General features: G+C 39.1%; 1 protein-coding gene across 3 annotated transcripts in view; it reads right to left on the bottom strand.

The window, feature by feature from the left end:
- Positions 1–3,659: 3,659 nt before the first annotated feature.
- The window catches only part of Tmod (tropomodulin), a 124,899-nt gene continuing 106,410 nt past the window's right edge, over positions 3,660–22,148 (bottom strand). Inside the window, exon 9 of one of the 3 annotated variants that reach the window (XM_076317099.1) lies at positions 3,660–3,856. In XM_076317099.1, the coding sequence (XP_076173214.1) occupies positions 3,792–3,856 (65 nt within the window). In that variant the 3' untranslated portion in view covers positions 3,660–3,791. The remainder of the gene's footprint in view (positions 3,857–22,148) is intronic. The other 2 variants (XM_076317106.1, XR_012992827.1) reach the window with 2 other exon arrangements.

A 22,148-nucleotide genomic window follows, 5' to 3' on the forward strand; every position in this document is an offset into this window, starting at 1 on the left:
GATATAATATATTATTTACATTATAAATAAATTATATTATAAATAATATAATACGATAGGGGAGGCGTCACCGCACGCGTTCCACCGATTAACTATGCATTACTAGCAGCGAATGTTTTAAATAATATATTAACATTGTGTGTATCTCGTTCTAGGAGGAAGAAACTAACGCGAATACTGTACGCGCCGTGTATCTTTTAATGCAATTTTTAAATGTATTTAAAATTATAAAATACGAAAGTGGAAGAAAAGTACGATTCCAGGGGAAATGAGACAGAGAGATATTACTAATACGAGTAAAAAATTAATTAAAATTGTGCGCTCACCGCGCGTTACGATGTTTCACAGTCAAATAGCGCGCGCCGGAAGTCGCGCCCGGAAAATGTAATTGCGCATATCTCGAGAACGAAACCTCGATTTAAAATATGCTAAAGTAATTTTTTATACCTTCTATCGTGGAGAATAAACATTTTTATTTTCCGCGTAATTCTTTACGCTACGTGTATCCGTGAAAAATATTTATCGAACCCTGCTCACCTTCGAGTACAAGAATTTAATAAAAAAAATCTTGAATGGATAAACAAAAATCGAAAAAAGGTTCAAAAGTTTTACATTCTCGAAAAACATGATATCCAAAGAACTTCTGGTAAAAAAAACTAATAGAGAATTTTTTAATTTCTCTTTTTCTCAGAAAATGCGCAAATTTTTAATTCGCGCGTAATTCTTCTACACTTGGTCCATCTCTGAAGACTAATTTTCAATTCCTGCCGGTCTTCGACTATAAAAGTTCACTAAACCAAGAATGATTCGACAGAAGGTTCAATAGTTCCTCGTTCCAAGAGCAAATAATACTCCCAGGAAGCCATTAACATATTATATTTCCGATCGCTCCGCACGAACCACGATTGCACCGAGTACATCGATGCTTCGACAACAGTACGAGGGAACAATTTCGAACAACTTCGTGGAACGACGAATAAGCACTACGATGATTCTTTTCGCGAGGCAGCCATCCGATTGCACGGTTAGACGCCAACACGACGTATCGGTGACAATTCGATATTCAATTCATCGAGTTCCATTTCGAGGCGACAATGCCGAGCGGAACTCGTCGATTTCTCGTGGAACGCTGGATTCCCAGACCGGAAGCAGCACGAATCTTCCGGCGCTTCGGAGCGACGGGCGTTTTTCAACGCTGAGTAAAACCGTTAGAAACGCGATTAACAGTGAAAATAATCGCATCTCGTGAACGAACGCGATTCGTTTGCGCGCTTGAATGACGCAAATCAATCGTGAACGTCGACGTTCCCGCGCGCCGGTAGGAAACTATCTCGGAAACTGATTTCACATTGAACGTATCGAGGAGTTAATCCACTCGTCTCGAATAAAATAAACGTTGAGCGAATTACAACGGAAGACTGCTGCGGGGAAGGTTGCCTCGTTCGAACCGTTTAACAAATAATCGAAATCGGTGCAATAACGTCCCTCTATCGCGTGTATTTTCAACGTTTCCGCGATACATTATGCTACCGCGGAGATAAAATTTGCATTTTTCACGGCCCGGTTCAATTGAAATTGTACATCGCGCGAAAAAACTTGCGACGAAATCTTAAATACGGTTAGACTCGGGGGGTAATTCGAATATTTTGTATATTTTTACTATGGTAATTTGATCAAATCGCCGAAATATATTTCAAGCTGGGGAATCACCGCGGGAATACGTGACAGAAATTCAACGACCTGTCGAGTTGCTTAAATTGGACCTCGGTGCTCGACCTCGATCTCCACTTTCGACTTATTTCCGAAATTTTGCAATCTCAACGTACTTCGTGGAAACGCGAATGTTCCGCGGGTGTGTTTCGAACGTTAAAAGTGGATAAAAAATGAAAAGAACAGAACTGGATGATTGGTTTCGCACAATATGCGAGGTAAGCGTGGAAGAAGAGATTGGACGCGTTCCTTGTAACCGATAGACTAGCTGCGAGCGCTGTAAGTTTCGGTGTGCAAGTTTTTCCGCTACGAGACACCGACGTCGTGTATATAAAATCTATCTTACGAGTGTACAATTGAAGAACTAAATAACTCGCGTACAAAATTTCACCATTTTGCGTAATCACGAGGATCCGAATCGAGTGACTGATCCCTCGATTCGAATAACTCGTTCGAAAAATTTCTCAAAATAAATAGTAAAATATGCTCGATGGAAGAATTGCATTATTCCATCGTATCGTTCGACAAGTACGTACGAATAATCGGTAGAAACGTTTTCGATTTTCTCGTTAGTAATTGTGAAAATTTGAAAAAAAAAAAAATCGTCAAAAGTGGTCCAATTTGGGGAACCTTCCCATATTTCCGCCGCGAATCGTTTTATAGAAATGAATTGCTTTTGAAAGCGAAACAAAGCGGTGGGGGGGAAAAAAAAAAATTCGTGAAAAATAAGAGCAACGTTCCCGTTGAATTTCCAACGGCAATAAAACGGAGGGGGGAGGGGGGAGGGAAGGCTTTCTGCTCGATTTATGCTCTTTGAAGCTGGCAACGCCCGAGACGAGACGGATAGAAATAAAAATAACAAAACGATCGGAACCTCGGGGACGACGTTTAAGCGCGCTGACCTGCGAAGAGGGACGACGCAAGGGTACTATACGCGCGGCCGGAAGTGGTCAGGTGCGATTCAGCGGGTTTCGCGGCATCCGGTTGGGAAAACGAGACACTTCCGGGCGGTCTGAATGCACTGGGAAGGGAAACCGGAAGCGACGACGGAACGGCTAGGCTGTTTTCGAAACCGAAACCGCGGAACTACGACCGCGAGAACGCGGCGAAAAATTAATAGATCGCGTTCGATTATGAGCGGAAAGAACACAGTACTTGCAACGTGGTAGTGGTACCAAATCAGCGAGTTACCAGAAAGTAACATTTCTTCTTTCGTGGAAAAGATAATTAATCACGTTCGATGGTACCAAACGAGCGAATGACGAGAAATGAAATTATTTTTTCCTGGAAAAAGAAAAAAATAATCGATTGCGTTTGACAGTACCAAACGAGCGAATTACCAAAAAGAAAATTATTTTTATCCTGGAAAAAAAACTATTCCACGTAATTGTACATCACATCGTGATCTTTCGATCGTTAAATTCCATCTACTGTAATTATTCAACGGTGGATCGTTTTCCGACAATTTGAAAATCGAGACCATTGTCGAGATACGAAACGTACGAATGTAGCATTGAATTCGTTCGTTTAATTAAATCAATAATCCATTCTGGAAACTAATAATTTCTTCTCCTGCAACAATAGCCGGGTAAACATTGTTGCAAATTTTCGTAACAGCAACTGAGAAACAATGTTTGCGAAAATAATTTTCCACCCTGTTAGCGATTCATCGATGGTTGTCAGTGGAAGAAATTATTGATCGACCTATTCGAAACCAATAACAAAATTAATTAAACGAATTCTCGACCCTTCGTCCGAGGGACGTTTTTCCAAATTTTTCGATATTTCGTACGCGTTACTTTTTTCCAGGATACTCTCCAAATAATCTCGCTCTATTTTCGGCAGTTGGCCCTTTTCGGTACTCCCTTCCCAAATCCGCGTGAAAATTCACGATCGAGGATACACCGCCTCGAGACGCCGCGTCGTTTCGTCTATTTGCTTACGTCTTGTATCCGATAAGAGGATAACGTCGCGTGTGAGGTCGTTCGAGTGATACGGATTGCGCAACTAGAAGTTTACCGGGATGGTCGTCGTCGAAGTCGAAGTCGTAATCGTTGGTGTTGGTGTCGTAACGCAGTTGATCATCGATGCAGGGCCCAACCGATGGTATAGTTGCGGGAAGTCCTTCCCGTGCGGTGCAGGCGATCTGTGGAAAAAAGTCGCCGGTCGACGGCTCCGCGTGAGAACACGTGGAAATATTAACGATTATTGCACCGAATCGAACGATCGGATGACACGGACATCGTTCTTTACCTTGGTATTACGAACAGGAGTTCTCCGACCACAGAATATGATACTTGCATCGATCAAATCGAGAGTTTGGAATAGGTTGACGAGTACAGATTGGAGTAATTGTCAGTGATCGAGATTAGGAGACGTGGATTCTTTAGATTTGAGAATTTCTTTGATTTGAAAGTGATTACAGAGAATTTGTAAAATCCTGAGGATGGGATTGAGGAGTCTAATGATTGCAATAATGTAGGTAGCAGAGGTCTGGATGAGGTAGCCAAAAGTTTCTTTTGGGATTGGTTGCAGTGTACAGATCAGAAGCATTAACGATGGGGATCAGGAACCACACGGATATCTTGTATTTAAGAACTCCTTTAAGTTGCTCGAAAGAATTTCTAAACTAATAGTTTCAATAATCTCGGCCGTAGAGGCAGTCAATAATTTCAACTTCGGGATCAGGGTTGCGTGCTACGATTGGAACTATTTGGGATTCACATAATAGACTAATAACGAATTTAACTCCGATTTCCATGGCCACGGTCCTGTTCACATAATAGACTAATAATGAATTTAACTCGCGACCTTTCGGTAATAAGATTAGCTTTAAAAGCAGCGATTCGACTGTGCTTCGTCTCCTTTGCACATCTTGAAGATCATTTCTTTGGATTTTGAACTTGATTTAATTATGAAACACCATCTTGTATGATCTGTACCCAAACATTATAACGTATCAAATTCGAATGTTTCTGCTAGTAAATAGGTGAGTTATCTTTAAATCGACAGCTTGTAACTTCGTGCGATTTGGGGACAGAAGTTAAAAATCTATGCAAGGAATATTATTCGTAATGGTTTTTTACAATTGGTAATATTTCGATGCAGAGATGCTGAAAATTGAACTCCGTTTTAAAATTTATTGATTTTCATACAGAACTTCACTACTGATGCGAGATTCCCTTTTTTGGCAACCAATTACACTTCGTTAGCTTTTTTTCTCAAACTTAAACTTCGCCTTGAATAAATGAAACCATTCTAATTGTATTCTTCGTCATCCAATCCTCTGTATTTCGTTAATGCATACAAACTGAAGTGACCGAACTGACTGATACAATAATGTTGTTCTTGACTAAGTAACCGTGTCCCTTATATCACTCAATTACGAAGAAATCTGATTTATGCGACAGAAATTTGTATAAACTGAGTAATTGATATTTATACACGAAAAATTTCATTAGTTCAAGTTAACGCAAAATAAATTTTGTTTTTCGTCCAAATATACGTCTTTGGGGATAGTTTCGTTTAGTTTATGGGTATAAATTAAAAACCAGACGTTGTGTATTCTTTAAAAGCGCTTCCCCAATTTTAGAGTTGGCTCTTAAGAGCACTTAAATAGGAGCAGTAAATGTGTAAATCAATTTGTCCCACTCGTAAGAATGTTTTCTTTAACTTGCACTCTATACCAAAAATTCGATTACAATAGAAGAGAACAAATTTTTACGTGCATTAAATTTAATTATAAAACGAGTGAATTTCGACCCAAAAGAATTAACACAATATCATTTTTTGGGAACGGTGTTGGTAGAAACTTTCTATTTTAATCTTTCAGAGCTAACTGAATAATCTTAGATGAAATTTTCTAAATTAGTGTATATCGTTAATACTCTTCTTAAACTGAACAACTCTTACTGAAGACAGCTCTTAAACTAATACATGCACGAAAAGTTACACAATTACGACACGCGGTCTGATCATAGACAATCCTCTTTCCCTTGCCCTCTTATATTCCCTTCTCTCTCTCTCTCTTTCCTATTTATACCTCGTTCTCTCGTTCAATATGAGCGTTGCGAACTTTCTAGACTAAATACACCGCGAATGAATATTAATAACATCGCTTTGTCGTTATTAAAGTAGAGTATAATCGAAAACATCTTGGTAAGAGGAAATTAGATACGGTTCAGTAAATAAATAAATAAATACATCAACTTCGTAGATGAATGGAAGTATCTCGAATGAACATTAAAAACAACCCTGTACCATTATTACAATCGAATAGACTTTGATCGAAAACATTAAGTACGATTTAATATAATATATACTCATCATTGACTTCGTAAAGAACTGAACCTACCCCGAACGAATATTAATAACACTATCGTTATTAAAATCGCATAAAGTTCGTAAAAAAAGATCGAGTACGGTATAAGAATAAAAAATTTCTAAACTTTCGCTCAGGATCGATCCACACCCTTCTTAAGTACACTACGAACTCCGAATCGCCTTTAAACGAGTCGTATTTTGCGTTCGAAGTCAGACGCGTATCAAAATCGCAGATACCTCGCGAAATCCTCATTACACGGGATCCGAATTACAAATAGAAGTGGATGGCACCGTGTAATGAATTATTTATAATTCGAGGTGGAGACACCTCGACGCCGTTCACCCTCGATCGTGGATCGCGACGATATAAATGGATCCGCGTGGAGGGCGAGATCAAAGCGTCGCTACGGCGTTAAAGCGGAATGAAAAAAAAAAGAAAAAAGAGAAAAAAAGAAAAAAAAAAGAAAAAGGAAAAAGGAGAGCTGGAAAAATGTCGGCCTGTAGTTTGCATCGCGAGCATCTTTCGAAGGGATGGTCCGCGCGACGCACTATCCCCTTTTACATCGTCTCGACGCGACTCGTAAAGCTCGAGTAATTAACGTGGCGTCGAAGGGACGCGACGAAACGCTCATTTTATGGTTTCAGGCGTGGCTTTCGGAAAAAGTATCTTAAGTGTTTCACTTCATAGAAGTAAGTGTGCGGGATGGGTCGCTAGGATGAAAATAAATTTCTTTCCTCCCCGTCTCGTGACGATTACATCCTACGGTAATGTTTCGTTGTTCCTTTTTTTTAATATACAAGTACACGTTGTACCTTCCAAACCGAGATCAGTTCGTGTAGGCGAGTAGAAACTCAGAATTTTTGAATCGAAATCAGAAACGTTCAACGAATGAAATCTTAGATGGTAAGTAATTTTTAATTATCTTCGATTGGAAAATAAATAATAGTCGTTGTTGCAAGGTTAGTGGACCAATGACTTCATTAAGAAAATTCTTAATCGAGTACTGTCACGCAAGGAACAATAAGGAGAAATAAAAGAAAAGAAAAAAAAAATGAATAAAGAGAATGCACTTTGGAGGTGCATCGTTGCACTTACGAAGAATGTGAAACAATTGAGAAGTTTCTCCTCTTCTGCTGTTCAACGTCTGTTGATTAATTACTTCGATTATTACTATTACTCTCGAACGGGGAGATGCAAGAGAATGCGATAAATAAATAAAAATGTAAACAATCGCAAATGGTAATTGAAATTCAAGGTAAGAGATATCGAGGATCGTTTTATTCTTTAATAAACAATCCTCCGGCCAGTGTTCTTCGTCGATCGGAGTCATGAATAAAAAGGGATATTTGGTTAAACAAATATGCGTGGTATGCAAATCGGATACAAACGTTTCGATGCTTTCGTTGCAACTTCGAACTTCCATGCAACCGCACGAAGTTTCGTATAATTCTTCCAGCGGCTGGGAAATCGGTTTCTCGCTGCTGCGAGCACGCAAACAAGTTACGACTTTACCGGAAATTACTATCTAGAGCATGGAGGTTGGCGCGAGCATTTTTAACGTGTCATCATCGTTTTCGCCAATCTCGATAAGCAAAGAGGTTTCCGCGCCCGCGGCAAATCGATTCTGTCGAAAAGCGCTACGTTATTACGCCCGAATATTGTTTAAAATACAAACGCGTGCCTGTCGACGAGTGTTTATGTATTGGAAGCTGCGAGTATTCATTAACGTACGAGAGTCATGAGACATTTTCCAACGAGACCAACGGAATTATACCACCCTTTACTCGCTGTTTCCGTTAGCAGGGCCATAAGTTTCAATCGCGTAATTTAGTCGTCGACGTATTGTACGGAGAGAGAAAGATTGCACTCGGAAGAAATTACGGATCGTGTTGGATGAAATGTTGGGCCGAGAAAAAATTACTCGACATTGTCTACTAATGATACACATTCTCGCTGACCCGAAACTCATTTTTCTTTTTACGTGTAATACACTGAAGTTCAAAAATCGAAACAATTGAGGGAAAAGTTTGATCCCAAATCAAGGGCACGTATCGTGATTAACCATAAGTTCGAGTCGGGTAATTTGTCCGTTAATATTATATTGTACGAAGAAAGAAAGATTGCACTCGGAAAAAATTACGGATCGTTTTGGATGAAATGTTGGGCCGAGAAAAAATTACTCGACATTGTCTACTAATGATACACATTCTCGCTAACCCGAAACTCATTTTTCTTTTTACGTATAATACACTGAAGTTCAAAAATCGAAGCAATTAAGGGAAAAGTTTGATCCCAAATCGAGGGCACGTATCGTGATTAACCATAAGTTCGAATCGGGTAATTTGTCCGTTAATATTATATTGTACGAAGAAAGAAAGATTGCACTTGGAAGAAATTACGAATGGTACTGAGTCGGACATTTTAGTCAGACTTCATATTCCATAGTAGGTTATATAGTACGGGAATAATACGTACGAGATTATGAAAAATAAAACAACAAAAATTTCTATACCTAATGATACATTTTTACATAACGTTCTCCTTGAATAAATAGCTTCCTTGTATCGACTGCTCGATCAAAGAATATATGAAATTAGAAGGTGCATTTTGATTTAAATTATCCTATTTTGATAGTTCTGTGAATGACCATAAGCGCTTGATCGCAAATGCTTTACGTCAATATCCATTGTTATTGATTCCAATGCACGAAGCTGTATTCCTAATAATTAAATTGTTATATCGATCATTCCCCTGCTAAATAATTGAAATTAAACACCTACCTATAATTACATTACGGTAACAATAGTAGGTCAAAATTCATAATATAAATCAAGTGTTGGTTTCGTTAACAATGTTGCATATCCGAAGACTTTTGAGTAGCGGTGTATGAAACATTCTATCGTTTCCCACGAGACCTTGACGAGAGATCATGATTACGCCCCGACGAAAAGAGAGGTTATTTTTTTCTCCACAAATCACAGAAAATTGCAAACGACCACCGCATAGAAAACTTTCGACGGAAATCAGATTTATCGGCGCGCCGTAATTTTTTGCAGAATAGAAGCGGCTGCATCTGCCAGCGGAAGATAAATGAAACGCGGCACCGAAAAGTTTCGCGATTGGAATAGCAGGCCAATGGTGGTCGAAAAGTATTTCGAGTATCGAACCAGGATTAAATAGAACTTGATCCCGATGTTTAGACTTTAATCGAATTTATCAGTTTTTAATGTCGATCGTTCTCAAGCGAAACAGTCACCTGTTTGTGACCTATTTTACATATTAATTCTGAGCGTCTAGTATTTCGGTCCGAGATAAAAATGGCTGCCCGCTTTCAAGCGAAGCAGTGATCGCGGAATAATTGTACTCGAAAGCGGGAATTAACGTACTTCCTTACGATTACGATTTCTCGAAAGAGAATCAAATTCTGAATTCGGATTTACACTTCACGCGAGTCGTATTAAACGAATTGCTCATTTGTTACAACTTTTAACTCCACTGAGACAAATTTCGATCGATTACACGTTTCTTATGTAAAAGTGAGAACGGTTCAATCAATGTACATTTAATATATAATACTTTCAATACCTATTTTTACACCTAATGTCTCTTACATTGAACCAATCTTTGACGTAAACGTTACAATGGATCGATGCAAATGATTAACACGATTGATCCACTGCAGCTCTTGCAGTCTCGTGTACAGACGAAAGAAAATGGGAACAATACAATAATTGCTTCCTTTATTGCAATCAATGAACATACACGTTGCTTGACAAAATATGCCTAAAGGGCGCAGATCCTTCGTCCCAGAGATCAACAGTATAGTGACTTCGCGCATCTGTATCGCGCCGCTGCAGTGACACCATCTACCGTCCCACTAGGGCAATTAGAAGCTTCCCAAGAACAAGAGGATTTATTCAACCCTTTGGACTCGAGAGGAGATCCTCGGTCGCCACCTGATTCACTGAACTATTTTCTATCCGGAAAAACTTCGAGATTTGGAATTCGAATTGGAATTTAAATATTACGTTCTTGCAGAATGTAAACGTACATATGCGAAGTATATAAAAATGTTCCATTCCGGATGAATTTTACGACTTAAAGGATTTTCACGAGAGTGTGAATGTTACTGGTAGCAAAGAAGCTTCGAGTGCAAAGGTTAATACACTCAATCCCCCCCAAAACCGTAAAAGTAATACTTCTACGTATGCACTGTTGTCTTTAGAGTCAGTCTGAACAATAGTTGAATATTTTAGCACGAAACGTTCGAAATTAATTTTTGAAAAATGTCGAGAAACGAAACTGAGAAATCACTTGTCCCGTGATCGATCCGTAAAAGAATCCACGATACTTTGATATTTTCCGTTCGCGCCAGGTGCTTTCGTAAACATATTGAACACTGCAAAGTCCTGGAACAACGTTTAGTCTCTACGATACGTTCTCCGATCGTGTCAGGTGCTTTCATAAACGTATCAACACTGCAGAATCCCGGAGTAACATTTGCATTCAACGATACGTTGGCACCGATCGTGCCAGATGCTTCGACGATGCGTTGTCGTTCACGGTGCTTTCATAAACATATTAGAACTGCACAGTCCTGCGTTGCATAGCTGTTGGAGGAAATCCCTTCAACCTCGATCAAGCCCGATCCGGCTAAAACCCGGGGCCAATTACGAGTGCCGATCCACATTGTCGAAACATCCAACGGAATGTCCCGCTGTTCACACGACAGTTAAACACGATCCAATGCCAGAATGCCGCAATACGCTTGGCGAAAGGACATTCTATTAGCGAGCGTTTGTCACTAAATCCCCGGTGTCGTTTTACCGGGTACGGAGCCACGCGGGTAATGATAAAGGAGACGCGGTCGCGGGTTCGGAAGGCTAGAGGAGAGCCTCGTTTCACGGAACATTAAATTCCGACGGGATGGCTAGCTGGTAGAGGAAGCGGCCGGGAAGAATATTCTTAAAAGGTTGTTGCGCCGGGGGAAACGAACACGGAGGAAACAACAGGGGTAGAAACTGCTGGAAGCTTCTCGCGGATGAAGATGATAACCGGTGACGCGGCAGTCGAGCGTGAAACGTCCGACTTCGTGATTCCGATGTTTCCTTTTCCCAGTGTCCATTGCGTCGTAAGCGCCCCGTCACTGGGTTAGGTGTCTCTCGACTCGTTCGTTTTTCGACCATCTACCTCGTCGATTTCAATTCACGAGCTCCTGTCACCGATATCTCCCGAGGATTGTTTCCTCGTTGACCCGAGCCCCGATCACGATGCCACGGAGACTCCGATCGGATACGAGGATAAAGGATGTGTGTGGAAATTTCGATCTAGGGTCCAAGTTTCCTTGGTTTCGTGGAATGGAATTAATTTTATCGGCTCGTTCGGAAAGTCATTTCGTCTTTCAAAATGGAGAATGTATAATTTAATGGAACGTTTATACGAAAAAATCGTGTCTCATTTTCACCGAAAAAAAGGAGTGACAATCAAACTGATAGATGTACACGTCTCCACTCGAGAGACTCTAGGATACTTCGTCGCTTGTAAAAAGATTATTTTACACTTGTGCTTCGCGAGGAATAATAACAGAGAAAATTTTGAACGAAAATTCGGCGCTTTCATAAACATTGTTAAAATTACAGACTCCTGTAGCGACATTTTGTCGCTGTTACAGGAGATATCCACCGACTCTGTGTAAGCCATAATTTAGCAAATTAATGTCTGAGGATAGAACGTCTTTGCATATTTCTGCTCGAGTTGCAGAGTGATCATCTTGTGGGACCTTCTCCTGACTGGAAACTAATTTATCGGTGATCAAAATTTGTTCAAATTCAAAGACTCTGGTGCAAATTTCAATACGAATCGTTCCAGTTCCTACCAGCCTAGTAATCTCAAAGGATTGAAGATAAAAATTTTATCCAAGGATAAAAAGTAATTAATTCATTAATAATAAATTATCCTATCGTGAACTTTGATATTCTCAACATCCAGGGATAGTTTATTCAAACTTTTCTTAGACTTTACGTTCGGTTGAAACATACCAACCTTGCCTAAACTGGTTTCAATTTATGACAGAAAACTAATACAAAAAATCCTGGACAATTGACCAAACGTACACTATGTTCACGTGCATCTAGATCGTACGAACATCTTCACAGTTATTAGAGCAAGCATACTAGAAATGCACAAAAACTAGTGAAACGATTCGATACGTACTCTCTAGAGCTGAATTATTGCACTAGTCTAATCAGAACATCGATTCGCGTTGGCTTTCTTCCCGACCTGAGAACAGACCTTCCCAATGAACGAATAACTTGCTGAGCGGAGGAAATTGAGGTCAGTGTGTCGATGATCAAACTTAACCCAGCTTCGAAACGAAAAAGGGGCTCGATCGATCCTCGGTTAACATTTCGGGTCATTCGGAACGGAAGCGGGGTTTGCACGAACACGCTCGATCCGTGTTGCAGTCTTCATGCACAATTGCAATGAAAATGCACCTTGAAAGTCATTGATCGAACGAACTGCACGCAATGACCAAACAATTGTACATAATTCTCGAGGAAGGAATCTCGTTCCACTTTACGCGAGTGTAACTTGGAGGTTACATCGTTTCCACTTGGATGAGACATTTTAATCCTGACTCGGTGCCAAATTGCACACACAGTCGATAAATATCGCTCGATTTGCTTCTTAAATCGACTGCATTATTACTTGCACCCGTAAACGAAGCATAGAATCACTTTCTCACAAGTGAGGAAGTTTACAAGGTCTCCTACTTTATAATTGCAGTAAATTAAATTAATCTACGAATATTGGCGATATGAAGTACCTATAAAATTGCATTCACGATCATAACGATCTGTATACTCTTTAAAGACAGTGGAAGCTACGTGTACGTTTAGTTTCAAAGTTATTTGAAATATCGTACCAACGAAAGCTACGAATAAATATCTCTAAGTATTTATGACCGAATTTTCCAATGATAGAACACTGTAATACAATACAGAATATTTACATACGTCACAGGGTAATATCGCTGGAAACTCTTGTCCATTTCAAACGAAATTTGAAAAGATCAATACGTGAGGGAATAGAGGGATATAGAAGCGCATTCAAAGAGTTTCGGTGATTCGAACTTTCGAAGAGGCTTCACGAACCATCATGATCGTCGTATGAACGAATGCTCCAGTCTAGAGTCTGCATTTGAATTGATCTTTCGCGATCCTCCGAGATCGTTGCCCATTCTTCCTGAGCTGATAGGCTCTACAGAGGCCGTCGCAGCAAGATTCCCGCAGAAGATAAATAGCAGTATGTAAGCGACAGCGATTTTTGAATATTTGGTTCAGGGGGGAGCGGGGAGGGTCGATCGACCTTAACCAGGGGTATCTCAATTGGCAAAGCAGTCGTCCGGCAAAACAAAAGATCCGTGTTCGAATCGCGTATCGGAGAAGCCGATTTTTTCCCATTCAAGTAGATCGTCCAAGGCGTACGGGTCGACGTTCAATTTTTCAGAAAACGAAATCGGAGATAAGGGACAAATTGGAACGGAAATAGTGTTCGGTAACGATACTCGGATAAAATTGATCGTGAACGATGAGACAATTAGGAAATGCTCGAAATTGGATCGAATTCTTTTTCGTGACGGAACGAAAATTATTGCAATTTTATTCGACGATTTTATTCCCAATAACAGGAAAAAGTGTACAATGACCTTTGTTCGTTCTGAAATTTACCAATCTTAATGTATCCTAAAACATGAACGATGTCAACCGTTGCGTATTCACATTTTCCAATAGCAGAAGTTACCATTTACCAGAAATGATAAATCAATATACGTGAACAAACCTTCCAAAGGACACTGAAAGTAGCCAAAAGTTACACAAGGAAACATTCAAAACAAAATTGGAAAAAAGATTCTAGAAACGTTCCAAACTCCACCCAACGAAACACACTCCTGCTCACGGGGAAACGAAGTCACGGCCGAATTGATTGGCCGCTCAAGGACACCGAGCGGCTACCCCCACCACACCGTCGTATCGACTCGCCGTTGCGTTCTCTTCGCTCTCGAGTGATCCGTTTCCTCGACCACTTGCTCTTCGAAACTTTTTCTCGAAAAAGAATGCAACTGGGTCGTTTCTTTCGGAATATTTGGGCGCAAGGAACGCGTGGAAAGCGCGAACACGTCGTATTGTTGCGCAGTGAGTCGCGTAACGAGATCTAGGCGTAACCAATGTGCCAAAAAATAAGTATCGATCGTCCAGTTTACGTAAACGCATCGACGTTACGCCAATGCAGTCGCGTTATTGAATCGTGGGATTGTCGCGTCGTTATGTAACGCGTGACGACTCGAACGACCTGCTCCGCGACAACAGGATCGTTAATAACCATTGCATTACGGCTTTCGTCTGCGAGAAGCCGCGTCCCCTATTTTAAGGGGAATTAATTATTAACGCGCGCGGCTGTTGTGAAACGGAGACGACGCCCGTTACACGCCACCGGGATGAAACGGCACCGGAAGTGTAATAGAATCGCGGTACCCTATGATTGTCTCCCTGTACTGAATAATTTCCCTAGTACCGCCTGGAATTACATTGCACCGTGTTTCTTTGGCTGCATATGCATACGCGGCGGAATCAACGGCTTCTATGATTCTTATGCAGATTCGATGTTCATAGGATTACTCGTATTTCTGTGTGCTTTGCAACGTTATTGGCCAAGGTCGGTCTGATCACCACCCACTTCTGAGTATATCGCAATGGCGTAGAACGGTATGTTTTTCTGAACTAGGTGGCGCTCCACGATGGAAATGGAACGCGAAAATATGTCATCTTGGTAGATCGATCACTGGAGTTTGTCTTATTTATATTTTTTCTTATTTTGTATTATATCATTTGGAAATATACAGTGCGACGTAGATATCACGAGCGTTCAATTCGAACGGAGACTTTCTTTAAATAATTTTTTATACATCTGCGAAGGGGAGAAAAATTGATCGGATTTTTTTGAATCGATCGAAACGAACTGTAATAAAAGCGAGGAGCAATAAATCGTTAATTACCGAACGACTAATAATTCTCAAAAAGTAAATAAACCCTGTAGATTCTCCTATGTACTTTACGCAACAAATACACACGAAAATCCCGTTAATATTTGAGTTCATCAAATAAATTACTGTTCACTGGTGTAAACTCTGTTGGATCCGCGGTGATATTAAAAACGACGTTCAAAGGGAGGAAAAAAGAAGAATCGGATTTCCCGAAAACTAGGAAATTTCCGCCGAGATAAATGGTCGAATCGTGATAGGGGGTATAGAGTTTTAATATCCAGTGAAAAATTCGTTCGCGGCTCGCGAGGCAAAACCCAAGCCGGTATCGATGATGGTCTAAAATCCAAAATAGATGAGGAGAAATGGTGGGCGATGTCTGACGGGGAACGAAAAAACAGTGAGGAGAATCGAAAGGCAAAACGAGAATATCGACGAAGAAAAAACTCAACTATACCCAGCTCGAGCGGAAAAGTAATTGAAGCTTCAATTGTCGAATAAATTGGCTCGAATTTCTATCGCGGGTTCTCTCCTTCGCTCCGTTCCCCATTTTTGTTTTGTCCCGCGTTTATCCGCCAATTTTACGGAACAAAGTAGCGCGCAGTGCATCAAGCACGAATAAACCTACGGATTTCTATCTGCTATCGTGCACCTGTACACGCGAGCACAAAACGCATCATGTGACTTGTAATCGTTCGATAAAAACGAATTTATCATTTTACGAGAAACATTCTCAAATTGTGTTGCCTTGATTTTTTGGAATAATTTTCAAAGGTGTTTTCTTTAGCTAAAAATCAAGATCAACAGAGTGAAATGTTCGGGGATGGTTTCACCCCTTAAACTTAACCTCTCGCAACTGAAAGAAAAATCTCTTATTTCTTATATTTTACTATGTTTCATAAAAATTGTATAATAATTAGAACCTTCTACTATCGTTATACACTTTTACAGTTGAATTTTTGTTGTACTTTGAACTCTGGATTTCGATTCAGACCGACTTCCAATACGAATATTTTATATTGTATACTGATTTTTGAACGTGGAATATTTTACACTCGAAAGTACTAGACTTTGAACCTGAACGAATCTCAGACCTTTTAAATTAATTTGTCTTAACCAACACGTTGATTTCAAATTTGCAACAGACTATTACACAATTTACCCCGTTAAAGAACCTTGTATTCTACATCGTTGTAATATTTACAATTCCTACAAATGCCTGATCCAACATGTGACAATTCTAATTAAAACTTAACTCTATCCTGTAAATAACAATCGATAAAAATTCCATCGTTAGACGATTTTTCGTTTACCAAATAATTCAGCAGTCTCGTGCAGAGCGTTAACGCCTCTATAAAATAGATTTTCAATTACTAACATCCCGCAAACACGGGGGGTGGGGGGAGAGGGTGGATGGCGCGTAATCACCTCGCCATATTGAAAATAATTTACCTACGAGTACGGCGCATCGTTTTGCATTCTAAAATTTAATGAGAACCCGGGCAGGGATATCGAGGAGGGACGAATTGGTCGTAAGGCTGAATACAAATGGGTTCATTTGCAAAGGAGCGAATGGAGAGTCCGAGCAACGGACAAACAGTTGACCAAACTCATTATTATTCTTCCACCCTCCTTCGCGTCTTTTGCCTCTTCGTTTTCGGAATCAAAATCTTCGTGCAATCGAGCCCGGCCGACTGACAAACGGCTGAAAGGGAAGCTCGCATGGAATCAACATAAATTCAATTAACTCGTGACGCACGTGTGTCGTTTCTCCTTTACGAAAAGGGGAGCCCCATCGAGGTGACTTTTTACACGACACTGTATCATCGGATCGTTCGTTCGGTGTTCAAAGTTTTACTCGCATTAATTGCTACGTATTAGTCCACATTTATGTCAATGTGTCGCACACACGCGAGAAAAGTGACGCGAGTTGATCTTTCGCGATCGAAAGGCGACTCTCGGTCGCCGTGGAATTGAACGGAGCGTCGTATCGCAGCGTGGAAAATTTTCAAGACTTCAGGTTTGTAGGTTATGGTCTTTCGAGTTGCAAAAGTGTACGAAATATTCGAGTGAAATATCTAGAGGTAATTTTTGTTCCGAAAAAATATCCGACTGGTTTGTTTCTCATTATAGAAGAATTTTTGAGGAGAAAGGGATTTTAAAAATGACGACTTTACCGTGGAAATTTATATGTTTAATTTACGAAACGAATCACCAATTTGTGAGAAACGAGACACACAAATCGCAATTAAATATATTAGTATCGAACTGCGTCGAATACTTCGAATCCCGAAATAAACCAATCGGAGATTAAGCTGAGCGAAAATTTCGAGGATAATCGCAACATTCATGAGACAATAGTAATAATATTAAATGATAATACTTGATTCGTAACGTCCCTTGATTCGAAGCATTAAACCATCCTTGGTAATAATTATCTAAATGGGATTAATACGTTTAAGTATCGCGTAATTCTGTAATATAAATTTTTCATTCAATTTCTCAATATTCTACTTAGATAAAAATTTTTAAATATTCACGACACTTCTGTCGATAATCTACCGTACAATTTTCCACGCAATGACCGTACACACCAATAATTGAAAATTGTTCAATCGTGCCACTTTTCTCGCGAGAGCGAGACATGGCCTCTTTACTCGTTAATGCTACTTACAACAAAGAAATAAGATTAAAATATCTGTGACACTTGTTAAGCACTTACAATATCTCGTAAATATTATCTATTGCGGATCGTGGCTATTAAACAAGATCAGATCAGTATCTACATTAATGTTCAATCGCTGTGCTTGTGCATAAAAGACTTTCAGGTGCAAAAGAAAAATGTGTTAAAAGAAAAATTTTCGTATAAAAGGAACGGAAAAATCGAGTTCTAACTATGGTGGAGAATATCAGCAGCAGAGAAAAAAAAGGGAAGGAGAAAAATTATCGTGCAAACACGATTTTCGTCGATCGACGAAACGATAAATCTTCCCGAATAATACAATTTGCATGCGCGAAAAAGAAATCCGTGCTCCCGCGTTACGGTCAGGAAAGATTAACACGTGCGTGAATCTCTATAAATTCGAAAGCTCATTGAATTTTCCCCACTCGAGCAACGGCGGAATTTCCCAGCAATAAATCGCTCGAGTATAGCTAGTGATGGGCGTGAGACACTTCGAGTTCGTTCAAACTTACGAGGGAAGTCCCGGAAGTTCCCAAACTCGACTAACTTTGGGCGTTAGTCGAAATTAGGGCTCTTTAAAAGTTTTCGAGGGTCCGGATGAGTTGATTGTTTCGATAAATCTTACGGGCGTTGAGAGATTAGTGCAAACTGCAGTAGCTGCATCATCGGTTGTTAACAGCAAATAACGTCAATGGAGAGATTCGCTGACACTCACGTGTCAACGGGAACTTTTAAGGTTTTCAAGAACTTGAAAGTTTTTTAAGCACACGATACTTGCAAAGTTTTTAAGTCTTCCGAGCCCTGTAAGCCTTTAAGGCTTCCACGACCTTTTTTTATTCGCCCGCGAAGTTCAAGGGCTTTAAAATCGTCAAAACTTTGAATGTTTCGACAACTTTCGAAACGTTTAATGTTTTTAATACTTTTAATAGTTTCCAGGTTTTCGAAACTTGTCGTAACTCTTCCTACGAGAGCCACGAGATTTTCGAAGAATTTTCAAAGCTTTGGAAATGGATTTTCGAATTAAAATAGAATCTGTGGAGAGCAAGGTTCGTGAATGCTCGCTTTGGAAACGTACTTTTAGGATTTTTGAATTGAAATAATCCTCGAAACGATTCTAATTTTGGAGCAAGGGTGCTAAACTGTCTGAAAACTTTCAAAACATTTATAGATTAAATTGTTTAACGTGCCAAATGGAATTCAAGAGTTTCCAAATGAATTTAAATTGTCATTTGGAAGCATTTACGGATTAAATCGTTAAACTTTCCATATGGAATTCAAGGATTTCTCAATGGAAGTGAATGATCATTCGAAAGCTTTCGGAGCATGTATAAATCGAATTGTTCAATTTTCCAAATGGAAGTAAATAATCGTTCGGAAGCTTCCGGAACTTTTACAAATAAAATTGTTAAACTCTCCAAATGGAATTCCAGGCTTTCTAATTGAAAACACCATTTCGTTTCGAATCTTTATTGGGCTATTGGACAACTCGAAACACGGTACCTAAACGCCCATTACTAGGTATCTGATGCGAGCGTGGTACAAGCTCTTCGATTATAACCGGATCGTGTATCAGCGAGGAGCTTTAAAAAAGTCACGGTGGATAGGTTTAAACGTGCTATTATATGAAGTAACACGTGGCACCTACGCGATACAAAGCTGCATATAGTTAGCTACTCGTTGCACGGTGCAATCTCGAAATCAACCGGCCAACTTGGGAGCACGCACGCCGATAAAAAGAGCTTCCGGTCGACGTGATATACGCGTCGTTACACCCGGAAAATATTTTCGTTGTTATCGCCGCTGAAGTTTCAGTGAGCACTAACAATTATGATTCTGAGCCAGCAGATCATATTCAACCCTTAAACCGAAACTGGAATGCATATGCAGTCCCGCACTTTAATATTCAAACACCGCGGTACATTTAGATTTCTTGCTAAATACTATATTGTTAATTTACCATAGAACCACCGAGTATCGTTTATTCCGTTACACGTACAATTGTAATTAACTTGGAAGAAATTTCAAATTAATTTAACGTACATTTCAATTCGCAAATAATTTCTAGAAAGTAATAACTTGTAATTATTGACTTACAACAATATTTCCAGACCCTGGTACAGAATGAAAGTTTTAAGTATTATATATTTACTGTCGACCGACTGCAATTTCAATATGCGTTTGGGTGATTGTTTCGATTTATGCATGTTTCAGACCGTTTGCTGTGCTTGAAATATTTACTGTTAAATATTTAGAGATTTTCGTTACTTTTCTAGGCACACGTTAAATTCTGTTTTTGAATGTGTCGAAATTTCACGAATTAAAATTTTAAATATACCAACACTTTGCACGATAAGTATTCTTATACTGCTCGCAGCTCGTATCTTCATAGTACTTGAGTTCAGAGTCATCTGGAACGTATACCATTGTTCCGATGTCACATGACGTTTTACCTTTATTAATACACTTTATCTTAAAAACTTAAAGAACTAAAAGTTCTTACGTTCGATCATACATGTAATACCACAGACCAGGCACGAAATAAACAAAGCATCTTACGAATGTTTATCGTCGCACGAACTGAAGTAGGTACCTCGTGAAAAATCATTGTGCAGCACACACTATAACTATCCCTAGCCCAAAAGTTTGGTAAATGTAAAAAAAAAAAAAAAAAAAACACCGCCATACTATGTCTGTCGACCCTACCAGTTCCAGAAAATATTCCAACAATAAATTCCAACCATTTCCACAACTTTATGTTAAAATATATGGGGATTGAAAAATTCCAACTATGTCAGAGCAAATGGAACTTTGAACACATTAGTAAGATGCTGGAGTACATGGATCTGAGAATATTTTCAAACTTACTGCTACCTTGAAACCTTGCTAAAATTTTCTCAAGTCCCATCAATTCTCAGGTTCTACTTTAACGTCTCATACGAAAGGAAGGATCAAACAACACTTGAAAGTATAATCTCTCTTTGCCTCGTAATTTAATACTAGAACTATCGATAGTGAATATATTACTATTTGTATTAAACTACATACATATTTAGGTAGGGAAAGGACAAATTAATTTACAAGTACGGTTAATTGCCTATTTTGATAATTGTCCACGAGTGTTGTAGGCAAAGTCACAGTTAATAATCGAGTAATTCCAAAAATAAATTTCAAACAAGTCAAATTGACCTTTTTGGTAATTCTAGTGTTTTGATCACACGAAGAAAGTAAGGAAGAAAAGAAAGGAGTTACTAACTATGAATTAATGTATCAGAGTACATCAAAGTTACATATTTTTACGCTTTGTTAAAATATAAAGAACACAATACATTCGTCAAGCTCTTTTACGTAGAAATTGGAATCTTTCGAATTGAAAAAGAAATAGTGATTTCGTTTAAACTGAAAGTGATCTTGGTATTTCGATAAAAGAAACAAAGTAACGTAAAATCGATAACAGTAGTTTATGTCATTCTAGAAGCTGTGCAACCTTTGCTGGAAACATCTTTTTGTGCAATGTAATAAATTTCGTACAATTACGATTTACGAGTTGTTTGAAATCGTCGTGTTACGAGACTCAACCTGTACATAAGCTCTCTATGACTACTGAAGTTGTTAATTTTCACTACTGAGATTGTTCACTTTCACTAGAGACGTCACGATCTCGAACCTACCTCCTGGACATCCTTGGAGCCTCCATTCTGACCACAGAGGACAACGATCGACCCTTGTTGACCACTGCTGACCAATGGTCAACACAGTCGACCACTGAGCAATGGTAAGCACTGCTGTCTCCCTCTTCTGTGCCCCCCTAATTTTATAATTTATCTATTTCTAACTATTTACTTCATTTAAATCTTGAGCTCCGTGTAAACATTACCAATTTCTCTGCTCTTTTTCTTATTATTTCATGATGCCTTCTGCACCGAATATTAGATCGAACGAAGAGGATTAACAAAGAATAACATATTTATTCTAATTGTCCACTCTGTACATTTCCGCGTTATTTCTTAAAATTTCATGAATCGTTAGCCAGACATTACGTCGAAACTAGATAATTTATAATACATTCTCTTTATTTGTTTACTATTTCCACTTTCTGGTTATTCCTTCAATTCATATAACTCCTTAATTGGAGATTACATCGAAAATGGATACTATACAAGAAAATATTTTGTTTCATCGCTTATTAATTTTACACTCGCATTATTTCTAAAAATTTGTACAACTTGTTAACTAAGTGTAACATCAAAAGTAATTTGAATACGATAGTTTGTATGATAATCTAACCTATATGCATTCTTCCAAATTGTTTAGCTAGGTATTTCGTTGAAGATATAGAATAAGATTACGTTTACGTTTTAAAGTGTTAAACACGGAGATCGAGGAAACTTCGA

The sequence above is a fragment of the Ptiloglossa arizonensis genome, chromosome 7 (assembly GCF_051014685.1).
Source record: "Ptiloglossa arizonensis isolate GNS036 chromosome 7, iyPtiAriz1_principal, whole genome shotgun sequence".
NCBI lineage: Eukaryota > Metazoa > Arthropoda > Insecta > Hymenoptera > Colletidae > Ptiloglossa > Ptiloglossa arizonensis.